Genomic DNA, 15,061 nt, shown 5'->3' on the forward strand with positions numbered 1-15,061 from the left:
GGCAGACGGTCCCTAAGGTGGAGGGAGCTATTTCTACCCTCGCGAAGCGTACGACTATTCCTATCGAGGACAGTTGTGCTTTCAAAGACCCCATGGATAAGAAGTTGGAGGGTCTTCTCAAAAAACTCTATATTCATCAGGGGGTTTTATTGCAACCGGCAGGCTTGCATTGTAACAGTCACGACTGCGGCTGCTTTTTGGTTTGACGCTCTAGAAGAGTCTCTTAGAACTGAGACCTCTTTAGAGGAAATACAGGATAGAATTAAGGCCCTTAAGCTGGCCAATTCTTTTATTACGGATGCTTCCTTTCAGATCACCAAATTAGCGGCTAAGAGTTCAGGATTATCCATCTTAGCACAAAGAGCTTTATGGTTAAAATCTTGGTCTATGGATGTGTCCTCTAAATCCAAGCTTTTGGCTATTCCTTTCAAGGGAAAGACCCTATTTGGGCCTGATTTGAAAGAAATCATTTCTGATATTAAGGGAGGTAAGGGTCATCTCCTCCCTCAAGACAAAACATCTAAGCAAAGGGGACGACAGAGTAATTTTCGTTCCTTTCGTAATTTCAAAGGAGTCCCCCCTTCCTCTTCCGTTAAACAGGAAGGGAATTATTCACAAGCCAAGTCCACCTGGAGACTCAACCAGGCTTGGAACAAGGGTAAACAACCCAAGAAGCCCGCTGCTGCTCCCAAGATAGCATGAAGGAGCGGCCCCTGATCCGGGACTGGATCTGGTAGGGGGCAGACTTTCTCTCCTTGTCCAGGCTTGGATAAGAGACGTTCAGGATCCTTGGACACTAGAAATCGTGTCTCAAGGGTATCAGTTGGAGTTCAAAAATTCCTTCCCAAGGGGAAGGTTTCTTCTTTCACGATTGTCTGCAGACCAGATAAAAAGAGAGGCGTTCTTACGTTGTGTAAAAGACCTCTCCACTATGGGAATAATTTGTCCCATTCCAATACAGGGGCAGGGGTTTTACTCAAATCTTTTTGTGGTTCCCAAAAAAGAGGGAACGTTCCGACCCATTTTAGATCTCAAGAGTCTAAACAGGTTTCTCAGAGTTCCATCCTTCAAAATGGAGACTATTCGGACAATTCTTCCATTGATCCAGGAGTGTCAATATATGACTACCGTGGACTTAAAGGATGCATATCTTCATATTCCTATCCACAGAGATCATCACCAGTTCCTGAGGTTTGCCTTTCTGAACAAACATTTTCAGTTTGTGGCCCTTCCTTTCGGGTTGGCCACGGCACCCAGAATCTTCACAAAGGTTCTAGGGTCTCTGCTGGCAGTTCTCAGGCCACAGGGCATTGCAGTGGCGCCTTATCTGGACTATATTCTGATCCAGGCGTCGTCTTATCAGTTGACAAAGTCTCATACCGACAATGTTCTATCCTTTCTAAGGACTCACGGGTGGAAGGTGAATCTAGAAAAGAGTTCACTTATTCCACAGACAAAGGTTCCTTTCCTGGGGACTCTAATAGACTCTATTTCCATGAAAATTCTTTTTGACGGAGGTCAGAAAGTTAAAGATTCTGAATACATGCCGATCCCTTCAGTCCAATCCTTGGCCATCAGTGGCTCAGTGCATGGAGGTAATTGGATTGATGGTGGCGGCAATGGACATCATTCTGTTTGTTCGTTTTCATCTCAGACTTCTACAACTGAGCATGCTCAGACAGTGGAATGAAGATTATGTAAATTTGCCTCCTCAGATAGATCTGGATCAGGAGACGAGGGATTCTCTTCTTTGGTGGTTGTCGCCGGATCATCTGTCCCAAGGGACGTTCTTCCACAGACCCACATGGGTGATAGCGACAACGGACGCCGGTCTACTAGGATGGGGAGCAGTCTGGAATTCCTTGAAGGCTCTGGGTGTGTGGACTCGGTCGGAGTCTCTACTTCCAATCAATATTCTGGAGTTGAGAGCAATATTCAATTTGCTTCAAGCTTGGCCTCAGTTGGCTTCTGCCAAATTCATCCGATTTCAATCGGACAACATTACGACTGTGGCTTACATCAATTATCAGGGAGGAACAAGGAGTTCTTTAGCGATGATAGAAGTATCCAAGATAATTTGGTGGGCGGAGGCTCGCTCTTGTTATCTGTCAGCAATCTATATCCCAGGAGTGGACAACTGGGATGCGGATTTTTTGAGCAGACAGACGTTTCATCCGGGGGAATGGGAACTCCATCCGGAGGTCTTTGCCACCCTGATTCTCAGATGGGGCAGACCGGAGCTGGATCTTATGACATTTCGTCAGAATGCCAAGCTCCCGAGATACGGATCCAGGTCCAGGGATCCTCAGGCCGAACTGATAGTTGCCTTGGCAGTGCCTTGGTCGTTCAACCTAGCTTATGTGTTTCCACCGTTTGCTCTCCTTCCCCGGGTGATTGCTCGGATCAAACAGGAGAGGGCTTTGGTGATTCTCATCGCTCCTGCGTGGCCTCGCAGGACTTGGTATGCCGATCTGGTGTACATGTCCTCTCTGCCACCGTGGAAGCTTTCATTGAGGCAGGACCTTCTCATTCAGGGACCCTTCCATCATCCGAATCTAGTTTCTCTGCAGCTGACTGCTTGGAGATTGAACGCTTGATTTCTCCAACATAGGTGTGTCCGGTCCACGGCGTCATCCTTACTTGTGGGATATTCTCTTCCCCAACAGGAAATGGCAAAGAGCCCAGCAAAGCTGGTCACATGATCCCTCCTAGGCTCCGCCTTCCCCAGTCATTCTCTTTGCCGTTGTACAGGCAACATCTCCACGGAGATGGCTTAGAGTTTTTTGGTGTTTAACTGTAGTTTTTATTATTCAATCAAGAGTTTGTTATTTTAAAATAGTGCTGGTATGTACTATTTACTCTGAAACAGAAAGGTGATGAAGATTTCTGTTTGTAAGAGGAAAATGATTTTAGCAACCGTTACTAAAATCGATGGCTGTTTCCACACAGGACTGTTGAGAGGAATTAACTTCAGTTGGGGGAAACAGTGAGCAGACTTTTGCTGCTTGAGGTATGACACATTTCTAACAAGACGATGTAATGCTGGAAGCTGTCATTTTCCCTATGGGATCCGGTAAGCCATTTTTATTACATAAGAAAAAAAGGGCTTCACAAGGGCTTTTAAGACTGTAGACATTTTCTGGGCTAAAACGATTGATATATAAGCATATTTTAATACTTCATAGCTTTGAGGAATTATTTTATTCTTGGGAATTATGTAAAATAACCGGCAGGCACTGTATTGGACACCTTATTCTCTAGGGGCTTTCCCTAATCATAGGCAGAGCCTCATTTTCGCGCCTCTATTGCGCACTTGTTTTTGGGAAGCATGACATGCAGATGCATGTGTGAGGAGCTCTGATACATAGAAAAGACTTTCTGAAGGCGTCATTTGGTATCGTATTCCCCTTTGGGCTTGGTTGGGTCTCAGCAAAGCAGATACCAGGGACTGTAAAGGGGTTAAATATAAAAACGGCTCCGGTTCCGTTATTTTAAGAGTTAAAGCTTTCAAATTTGGTGTGCAATACTTTTAAGGCTTTAAGACACTGTGGTGAAATTTTGGTGAATTTTGAACAATTCCTTCATACTTTTTCACATTTGCAGTAATAAAGTGTGTTCAGTTTAAAATTTAAAGTGACAGTAACGGTTTTATTTTAAAACGTTTTTTGTACTTTGTTATCAAGTTTATGCCTGTTTAACATGTCTGAACTACCAGATAGACTGTGTTCTGTATGTGGGGAAGCCAAGGTTCCTTCTCATTTAAATAGATGTGATTTATGTGACACAAAATTTAGAGAAAATGATGCCCAAGATGATTCCTCAAGTGAGGGGAGTAAGCATGGTACTGCATCATCCCCTCCTTCGTCTACACCAGTCTTGCCCACACAGGAGGCCCCTAGTACATCTAGTGCGCCAATACTCCTTACTATGCAACAATTAACGGCTGTAATGGATAATTCTATCAAAAACATTTTAGCCAAAATGCCCACTTATCAGCGAAAGCGCGACTGCTCTGTTTTAGAAAATACTGAAGAGCATGAGGACGCTGATGATATTGGTTCTGAAGTGCCCCTACACCAATCTGAGGGGGCCAGGGAGGTTTTGTCTGAGGGAGAAATTTCAGATTCAGGGAAAATTTCTCAACAAGCTGAACCTGATGTAATTACATTCAAATTTAAATTGGAACATCTCCGCGCCCTGCTTAAGGAGGTGTTATCTACTCTGGATGATTGTGAGAATTTGGTCATTCCAGAGAAATTATGTAAAATGGACAAGTTCCTAGAGGTCCCGGGGCCCCCCGAAGCTTTTCCTATACCCAAGCGGGTGGCGGACATTGTAAACAAAGAATGGGAAAGGCCCGGCATACCTTTCGTCCCTCCCCCTATATTTAAGAAATTGTTTCCTATGGTCGACCCCAGAAAGGACTTATGGCAGACAGTCCCCAAGGTCGAGGGGGCGGTTTCTACTCTAAACAAACGCACCACTATACCCATAGAAGATAGTTGTGCTTTCAAAGATCCTATGGATAAAAAAATTAGAGGGTTTGCTTAAAAAGATGTTTGTTCAGCAAGGTTACCTTCTACAACCAATTTCATGCATTGTTCCTGTCACTACAGCAGCGTGTTTCTGGTTCGATGAACTAGAAAAGGCGCTCAATAAAGATTCTTCTTATGAGGAGATTTTGGACAGAATTCATGCTCTCAAAATGGCTAACTCTTTCACCCTAGACGCCACTTTGCAATTGGCTAGATTAGCGGCGAAAAATTCTGGGTTTGCTATTGTGGCGCGCAGAGCGCTTTGGCTAAAATCTTGGTCAGCGGATGCGTCTTCCAAGAACAAATTGCTTAACATTCCTTTCAAGGGGAAAACGCTGTTTGGCCCTGACTTGAAAGAGATTATTTCTGATATCACTGGGGGCAAGGGCCACGCCCTTCCTCAGGATAGGTCTTTCAAGGCCAAAAATAAACCTAATTTTCGTCCCTTTCGCAGAAACGGACCAGCCCCAAGTGCTACATCCTCTAAGCAAGAGGGTAATACTTCTCAAGCCAAGCCAGCCTGGAGGCCAATGCAAGGCTGGAACAAAGGTAAGCAGGCCAAGAAACCTGCCACTGCTACCAAGACAGCATGAGATGTTGGCCCCCGATCCGGGACCGGATCTGGTGGGGGGCAGACTCTCTCTCTTCGCTCAGGCTTGGGCAAGAGATGTTCTGGATCCTTGGGCGCTAGAAATAGTCTCCCAAGGTTATCTTCTGGAATTCAAGGGGCTTCCCCCGAGGGGGAGGTTCCACAGGTCTCAATTGTCTTCAGACCACATAAAAAAACAGGCATTCTTACATTGTGTAGAAGACCTGTTAAAAATGGCAGTGATTCATCCTGTTCCATTAGGAGAACAAGGGATGGGGTTCTACTCCAATCTGTTCGTAGTTCCCAAAAAAGAGGGAACATTCAGACCAATCTTAGATCTCAAGATCCTAAACAAGTTTCTCAAGGTTCCATCGTTCAAAATGGAAACCATTCGAACAATTCTTCCTTCCATCCAGGAAGGTCAATTCATGACCACGGTGGATTTAAAGGATGCGTATCTACATATTCCTATCCACAAGGAACATCATCGGTTCCTAAGGTTCGCATTTCTGGACAAGCATTACCAGTTTGTGGCACTTCCGTTCGGATTAGCCACTGCTCCAAGAATTTTCACAAAGGTGCTAGGGTCCCTTCTAGCGGTGCTAAGACCAAGGGGCATTGCAGTAGTACCTTACTTGGACGACATTCTGATTCAAGCGTCGTCCCTTCCACAAGCAAAGGCTCACACGGACATTGTCCTGGCCTTTCTCAGATCTCACGGGTGGAAAGTGAACATAGGAAAAAGTTCTCTATCTCCGTCAACAAGGGTTCCCTTCTTGGGAACAATAATAGACTCCTTAGAAATGAGGATTTTTCTGACAGAGGCCAGAAAATCAAAACTTCTAAACTCTTGTCAAATACTTCATTCTGTTCCTCTTCCTTCCATAGCGCAGTGCATGGAAGTAATAGGTTTGATGGTAGCGGCAATGGACATAGTTCCTTTTGCGCGAATTCATCTAAGACCATTACAACTGTGCATGCTCAGTCAGTGGAATGGGGATTATACAGACTTGTCTCCGACGATACAAGTAGATCAGAGGACCAGAGATTCACTCCGTTGGTGGCTGTCCCTGGACAACCTGTCACAGGGGATGAGCTTCCGCAGACCAGAGTGGGTCATTGTCACGACCGACGCCAGTCTGGTGGGCTGGGGCGCGGTCTGGGGACCCCTGAAAGCTCAGGGTCTTTGGTCTCGGGAAGAATCTCTTCTCCCGATAAATATTCTGGAACTGAGAGCGATATTCAATGCTCTCAAGGCTTGGCCTCAGCTAGCAAAGGCCAAATTCATACGGTTTCAATCAGACAACATGACGACTGTTGCGTACATCAACCATCAGGGGGGAACAAGGAGTTCCCTGGCGATGGAAGAAGTGACCAAAATCATTCAATGGGCGGAGACTCACTCCTGCCACTTGTCTGCAATCCACATCCCAGGAGTGGAAAATTGGGAAGCGGATTTTCTGAGTCGTCAGACATTTCATCCGGGGGAGTGGGAACTCCATCCGGAAATCTTTGCCCAAATTACTCAGTTGTGGGGCATTCCAGACATGGATCTGATGGCCTCTCGTCAGAACTTCAAGGTTCCTTGCTACGGGTCCAGATCCAGGGATCCCAAGGCGACTCTAGTAGATGCACTAGTAGCACCTTGGACCTTCAAACTAGCTTATGTATTCCCGCCGTTTCCTCTCATCCCCAGGCTGGAAGCCAGGATCAATCAGGAGAGGGCATCAGTGATCTTGATAGCTCCTGCGTGGCCACGCAGGACTTGGTATGCAGACCTGGTGAATATGTCATCGGCTCCACCATGGAAGCTACCTTTGAGACGGGACCTTCTTGTTCATGGTCCGTTCGAACATCCGAATCTGGTCTCACTCCAACTGACTGCTTGGAGATTGAACGCTTGATCTTATCAAAGCGAGGGTTCTCAGATTCTGTCATTGATACTCTTGTTCAGGCCAGAAAGCCTGTAACTAGAATAATCTACCACAAAATATGGAAAAAATATATCTGTTGGTGTGAATCTAAAGGATTCCCTTGGGACAAGATAAAAATTCCTAAGATTCTATCCTTTCTTCAAGAAGGTTTGGAGAAAGGATTATCTGCAAGTTCCTTGAAGGGACAGATTTCTGCCTTGTCTGTGTTACTTCACAAAAAGCTGGCAGCTGTGCCAGATGTTCAAGCCTTTGTTCAGGCTCTGGTTAGAATCAAGCCTGTTTACAAACCTTTGACTCCTCCTTGGAGTCTCAATTTAGTTCTTTCAGTTCTTCAGGGGGTTCCGTTTGAACCCTTACATTCCGTTGATATTAAGTTATTATCTTGGAAAGTTTTGTTTTTGGTTGCAATTTCTTCTGCTAGAAGAGTTTCAGAATTATCTGCTCTGCAGTGTTCTCCTCCTTATCTGGTGTTCCATGCAGATAAGGTGGTTTTGCGTACTAAACCTGGTTTTCTTCCGAAAGTTGTTTCTAACAAAAACATTAACCAGGAGATAGTCGTGCCTTCTTTGTGTCCGAATCCAGTTTCAAAGAAGGAACGTTTGTTGCACAATTTGGACGTAGTTCGTGCTCTAAAATTCTATTTAGATGCTACAAAGGATTTTAGACAAACATCTTCCTTGTTTGTTGTTTATTCTGGTTAAAGGAGAGGTCAAAAAGCAACTTCTACCTCTCTCTCTTTTTGGCTTAAAAGCATCATCAGATTGGCTTACGAGACTGCCGGACGGCAGCCTCCTGAAAGACTCACAGCTCATTCCACTAGGGCTGTGGCTTCCACATGGGCCTTCAAGAACGAGGCTTCTGTTGATCAGATATGTAAGGCAGCGACTTGGTCTTCACTGCACACTTTTACTAAATTTTACAAATTTGATACTTTTGCTTCTTCTGAGGCTATTTTTGGGAGAAAGGTTTTGCAAGCCGTGGTGCCTTCCATCTAGGTGACCTGATTTGCTCCCTCCCTTCATCCGTGTCCTAAAGCTTTGGTATTGGTTCCCACAAGTAAGGATGACGCCATGGACCGGACACACCTATGTTGGAGAAAACAGAATTTATGTTTACCTGATAAATTGCTTTCTCCAACGGTGTGTCCGGTCCACGGCCCGCCCTGGTTTTTTAATCAGGTCTGATGATTTATTTTCTTTAACTACAGTCACCACGGTATCATATGATTTCTCCTATGCAAATATTCCTCCTTTACGTCGGTCGAATGACTGGGGAAGGCGGAGCCTAGGAGGGATCATGTGACCAGCTTTGCTGGGCTCTTTGCCATTTCCTGTTGGGGAAGAGAATATCCCACAAGTAAGGATGACGCCGTGGACCGGACACACCGTTGGAGAAAGTAATTTATCAGGTAAACATAAATTCTGTTTTTATCTAAGCGAGGGTTCTCTGATTCGGTCATTGAAACCTTGATCCAGGCACGTAAGCCTGTTACTAGAAATATTTCCCATAAGATATGGCGGAAATATCTTTATTGGTGCGAATCCAAGGGCTACTCATGGAGTAAGATTAGGATTCCTAGGATTTTATCTTTTCTCCAAGAAGGATTGGAGAAAGAGTTATCAGCAAGTTCCTTAAAGGGACAGATTTCTGCTTTATCTATTTTGCTACACAAACGTCTGGCAGATATTCCAGATGTTCAATATTTTTGTCAGGCTCTGACTCAGGCCTGTGTTTAGACCTATTGCTCCTCCTTGGAGTTTGAATTTAGTTCTTAATGTTCTTCAAGGGGTTCCGTTCGAACCTATGCATTCCGTAGATATTAAGTTGTTATCTTGGAAAGTTTTATTTTTGGTTGCCATTTCCTCTGCTCGCAGAGTTTCTGAGCTTTCGGCATTACAATGTGATTCTCTTTACCTTATTTTTCATTCTGATAAGGTAGTGTTACGTACCAAACCTGGTTTTCTTCCTAAGGTTGTTTCCAACAAAAATATCAGGAAATTATTGTTCCTTCATTGTGTCCTAATCCTCCTCCTAAGGAAGGAGCGTCTGTTACATAACTTGGACGTGGTCCGTGCCCTGAAGTTTTACTTACAGGCGACTAAGGAATTTAGTCAATCATCTTCATTATTTGTTGTCTTTTCTGGGAAACATAGGGGTCAGAAAGCTACGGCTACCTCTCTCTCTTTCTGGCTGAAGAGTATCATCCGTTTTGCATATGAGACTGCTGGACAGCAGCCTCCTGAAAGAATTACGGCTCATTCTACTAGGGCTGTGGCTTCTTCATGGGCATTTAAAAATGATGCTTCTGTTGAACAGATTTGCAAGGCTGCAACTTGGTCATCTCTTCACACTTTTTCCAAATTTTACAAGTTTGATACTTTTGCCTCGTCCGAGGCTGTTTTTGGGAGAAAGGTTCATCAAGCAGTGGTGCCTTCCGTTTACGTTCCTGTCTTGTCCCTCCCTTTCATCCGTGTCCTATAGCTTTGGTAATGTATCCCATAAGAAAGGATGAAATCCGTGGACTCGTCATATCTTGTAAAAGAAAAGGAAATTTATGCTTACCTGATAAATTTATTTCTTTTAAGATATGACGAGTCCATGGTCCACCCTGTCATTTGCTAAGACATGTCTTTATTTTTGTTAAACTTCAGCACCTCTGCACCTTGGCTTTTCCTTTCTCTTCCTAACTTCGGTTGAATGACTGGAGTGGGAGGGAAGGGAGGAGCTATATATACTGCTCTGCTGTGGTGCTCTTTGCCTCCTCCTGCTGACCAGGAGACGATATCCCATAAGTAAGGATGAAATCCGTGGACTCGTCATATCGTAAAAGAAATACATTTATCAGGTAAGCATAAATTTCCTTATTTATTTTCTGCCCTTTTCCTGTAATTCCTTTTCTGAAATTGTGAGCTTTTCAGTTCCTGTTAGAAATGGAAGGCTTGTCTGGGCCATGAAGCACTGCCATTGGGCTGCTGAAAACTGGAAGAAAGTCTTATGGACCAAATAATCTAAGTTTGAAATGTGTGGTAGATTTTTTTTTCTTTTGTATGGGATTGAGTAGATGAAGGGAAAGTTCTTCATTGTTTGACACCAACTTTCAAACATGGTAGAGGGAACTTTATGGTCTGGTGGTCTTTTGCTGGATTCAGAGTTGGTGACTTACATTAAATTACATAACTTAATTAAAAACAGGACAAATTGAGGTGTAATAAAACATTTGACTAATAGTTTATAAATAAATTTACTCTCACCCAGTTCTCCCATTTACTTTGATTCCTATATTTTTTTATTAATACAGAGAAACCTAAATCTTTGAGTACTAATATCAGCAGTTGCTGCATGTGATTGTTATTACTATTGCAAACTGACATGAGACCACTTATTTAAATGGTTGAATCACACTCTTTAAAATAAGGGCTCTTGTGATATATTTATATGGTGAGCGGGTACTAAAAGCCTTTAAAATATGCCTGAATCCCCAAAATCTATACAATGCTGTGAGGTATTTGTCATTGTTATGACAATCGTGTGGCAGCTGGACTGACACAGTACTACTCATTTGAGATGGTGATTGCTGCTTGTGCAAATTAAGGCTCTCAAATGCAGCTATGTATTGTTGAGGCAATATACAGGATACTTCCAAGGAAACAAAACAAAATAGCTGTTTTACCGTTAATCAGTTATGAAACTGTTTTTTTTTTCTCATTTTAGGGTAGTGCAAACTTGGATGTACAGAATATAAACCAGCAGACTGCACTTCACCTTGCTGTTGAACGTCAGCATACACAAATTGTCAGGGTAAGCAAACAATATGATCATTATTTAAAAGCAGCGTATATTTTGTTACTAATGCTCATCAAATTCTCAAAAATATGAAGCTTCCTGGTAGACTGTCTGAGGGTGGCGACCAGTGGATGGTGAGGGAGGAAAGAGGACTGTTTGGGAGGGATCAGGGGTGGGAGGGTAATTTCTACACTACAGCTAAAATGACTCATACAAGCTATCTCATTAACCCCTTAATTTCTGGGAATTTTATAAGTGTGGTGCTCAGATGCAATTAGCAGCCTTCTAATTACCAAAAAGCAATGGCAATGCCATGCATGTCTGCTATTTCTGAACTAAGGGGATTATTATGTGTTATGACTGCACAAGCGGTACATAAATAATTTCAGGTTGAAACCCAAAGTTTGTGAAAAAGTTAGCGTTTATTTTTAATATGATTGCATTTTGCACAAAAATGGTGGCTTGAAGTATACCAAAATGGGCCTAGATCAATACTTTGGGTAGGCTACTAAAACTTTTTTTAGTATTTGATAGGTAAATTACAAAAAAAGCTCTATTTCTCTTTAAACAGAGTGATAGCAAAAATGCTAAAAAAAAATTCTCTGTTACTTTGATCAAGTTTTTCTCTAAAATTCCTGGTCCCGAAGGAGTTAAATCAACACACTGTATTGCTTGTAAAAAGGGTTTTAATTCAGTGCACTGCATGTGTTGCTGGCAAAAACAAAGATATAGATGCAATGCTGTGTGTGTGTGTATTACTGTCAGGAAGGAGTTAACTGCACTTTTGTGAGAAATATAAATGAATTATAATATAAAGATGGCAGCAGTGGAGTCACAAAGCGTTATCCTGTGGTAGCACTGGTGTAGGTGAATACATTGTTTCTAAATGTTATCAGAAACCTAAAATATCAGCCCTGTAAGTGTTCAGCTATCAGAATAATTGGATTTTGCCTTTCCTGGGTTTATCTCCACAGTTTATGGATCAGTTATTTTTGAGGCAGCTCTTGAAAGGAAGATAGCTCACATGTTGTTGTTTAAATTCACTTGAGGCATGTAATTCTTGCTCTCCTCTTAGAGAGTTATCTTCATCTCTTCAGCCTTGGTTAGAGCACCAGTGATAATAAATCCACAAAGTGTTTTCAAACTAATAACATATCTTTAAATACTAAGCTATGGGAAACTGGGACCACTAAATACAGTAGAACGGAATAAATGACAAATACACAATAAAAAGACATTGCAATTAGACTTACTTTGAATTGGAAATGAGCAGTAGTATATTTTCTGTCAAGTTTCAAAACTAATCCAATTTCTCCTACATTGGTGTATCCGGTCCACGGCTTCATCCTTACTTGTGGGATATTCTCAATCCCTACAGGAAGTGGCAAAGAGAGCACACAGCAGAGCTGTCCATATAGCTCCCCTCAGGCTCCGCCCCCCCCAGTCATTCTCTTTGCCGCTCTAAACAAGTAGCATCTCCACGGGAGGGTAAAGAGTTTGTGGTGTTAGATTTGTAGTTTTTATTTCTTCTATCAAAAGTTTGTTATTTTAAAATAGTGCCGGCTTGTACTATTTACTCTGAAGCAGAAAGTGATGAAGATTTCTGCTGAGAGGAATATGATTTTAGCACCAGTAACTAAAATCCATTGCTGTTCGCACGCAGGACTGTTGAATACCGGAGAACTTCAGTTGGGAGGAACAGTTTGCAGGCTTAACTGCTTCAGGTATGATCAGTCATTTTTCTAACAAGACCAAGTAATGCTAGAAGACTGTCAGATATCCCCTCAGGGATAGGTAAGCCATTTTTCTCAGACTCTGTATAAAATGATGGCTTAAATTAAGGGCTCAAAGCTGGTTGACACTATTGTGGGCTTAATCGATTGCTTTATTAGCATGATTCAGTATGAATAGGGTGTTTTTGAGACTTTTAAAACACTTTTGGGGTTTATTTTGGCGCCTGGCACTTATTTAGACACCTAACCTAGTCAAAAAGGCCCCACCACTCTGGAATCAAGAGGGAGGGGGCCTCCTTTTCGCGCCTCAGTTCCGCAGTTGTTTTTGCTACACAGTTCATGCAGCTTCACGTGGGGAGGCCAGAGACTTCAGAAAGGACTTCAAAGAGGCTTATTTCTTACTCAAATAATCCCTAAGGAAGGTAAAAGCCACAGTAGAGGCTGTGGCATTGTGCTGTAGTGTTTCTAACCGGTTAACTGCTGTTCTTAGCTCCGGTTTGGGCATTAAGGGGTTAATTGGTCTGAAAATTTGTGTGCAATTTTTTTCAAAGCATTAAGACAATGTGGTGAAAATTTCATTAAAATCGGATGTTTTTTTTTTTTTTTTTTTTTTTTTAATTTCTTTATTTATCAAAGTTCAAACAGAGATACAAAATAAATATGATTTGCTTCAATAACATGTACATACACTTGAGTAAGATAAGTTGGATAGACAAGTGCGAAGTCAATATGTATAGAACTCTTTACTGAACAGTTTTAAACATTTTATAAACTGAAGGAGGAGAGGATAATGGGAGAGGGAGGGAGAAGAGGGAGGAGGGAGGAGGGGGGGGGAGGGAAGAACTAGGAGGGGGGGAATTTGAGGGAAGAGAGAGGGAAGGGAGGGCGTGAGTGGGATGGGGTAGGTTTGTCCCAGAAATTGTGTTTGTCTTTTACTGACTAAGATGCCAGATACTCATGTTTTCCAAGAGTGGTTCATAATAGACTGATGCTAGCCAGGTTAGTTTCCAGTGCTTGACAAGTGCAATCTGAGCCTGGGGTGCTTGCAGTTATGATATTATAAGGTATCTAACAGGGGGACTAAAAAACATGTTTAATAACAAACTGTACATAACATAGTTAAGTTAACTAACAGTAATAAACTGATTTTAATCTATTTATGATTTGACCTTCCACGTGGGAAGGCGTTAAACTTACCCTCCAAGCTTGTGTCTGAGGGTCTAGTGTCTGGGGAGAGCCTCCGAGTCCAGCCAGTTGCTCTGATGTCTGTTTTCATGTCATGGCCTCAGTTACATTATAAAGTTGGAGTGGGGGTGTGTGGGATGTTAGAAGTTTCAAGAGTTATTTCTGTGATCTCTCCTGTCTATAGACCAGTGGCCTTTTAATTGTTCCGTCATTAGAAAGTTACTGTTTAGAAAGGGGGTTAAGATCTGCTGTCTAGTCTTGGGGGACAGATGTAGCAAGTATGGTTCCCATTTGGTCATGAATGACTTAATTCTTTTTTCCATGTCTCCCTTAACATCTGCTTGCTCTTTTAAGAGTTGGGTATGGGCTAGTCGTGTAAGGTGGGTCAGGTGTGGAGGTTTATGGGAGATCCAATTTTTGAGGATTAGTTTCCTAACTAGGAGTATGATTGAGTTTAGAAAGCGGTCCTGGGGGGAAGACTGAGTGTGACCTCTTAGAAAGAGGGCGTCACGTTTTGTTAAAGTGATGCGGCTCCCACATATTTTTGACATCCAGAATTGTATCTTAGCCCAGTATTGGAATATCCTGGGACAATCCCAGAAAAGATGCGGGATGTCCGGGTCAGGTAGGGAACATTTAGGGCAACTGTTGCTCGTGTTGGGGACCCATTTAGCCCGCAGCTTGGGTGTGATATAGCTGCGGTGCATGAGTTTGAGGTGTGATTCTCTAAGATCTGATGCTAACGTGGCCTGTCTCACCAGTTCATAGCTGGTAGTCAAGACCTCTTTGTCTATATCTATGCTTGGAAGGCCATTCCAACTGTCACTCATCTGTTGTGTGATTTCCTCAGCTTTGTTCTGCATGATTAGGTCATAAATGTGTGAGATTGAGTGTGCTCCTTGTGCAGCTAGTGAGCACAGGCCGTCAACATGATTACGAGTCGTGCAGTCGAGTCCATCAGCTAGGAGTTTGCGTATATAATGGGCGCATTGTAGATATGCAAAGGTGCTATGTCTAGGGAGGTTGTATTTTCCTTGAAGTATCGTCAGTGGATGTAGTTTGTTGGAGAATGGTTCTATAAATTGTGCTACTGAAACTAGACCTTTTTCTTCCCACACTTTGAACATTTGGGTAGTCATGCCTGGTATAAAGGAAGGGTTCCCCTGTAGTGGGAGGTATTTGGTAATTGTGTGAGGTAGTCCCCACCACCTGCAGAGTTTCGCCCATGCTCTTAGGGGGTCCCTGTATAGGATATTGTCTTTGATTTGAGTGGGGAGAGAGTGTAATGGAGCATGTGGTAGG

General features: G+C 42.9%; 1 protein-coding gene across 2 annotated transcripts in view; it reads left to right on the plus strand.

Annotated features, from left to right (window-relative positions):
- MIB1 (MIB E3 ubiquitin protein ligase 1) overlaps positions 1–15,061 on the plus strand; it is a 476,845-nt gene that overhangs the window by 308,481 nt on the left and 153,303 nt on the right. For both annotated transcript variants that reach the window (XM_053714972.1, XM_053714973.1), the window contains exon 14: positions 10,770–10,856. In XM_053714972.1, the coding sequence (XP_053570947.1) occupies positions 10,770–10,856 (87 nt within the window). The remainder of the gene's footprint in view (positions 1–10,769; positions 10,857–15,061) is intronic.

The sequence above is a fragment of the Bombina bombina genome, chromosome 5, assembly GCF_027579735.1.
Source record: "Bombina bombina isolate aBomBom1 chromosome 5, aBomBom1.pri, whole genome shotgun sequence".
In the NCBI taxonomy this organism is placed as follows: Eukaryota; Metazoa; Chordata; class Amphibia; order Anura; family Bombinatoridae; genus Bombina; species Bombina bombina.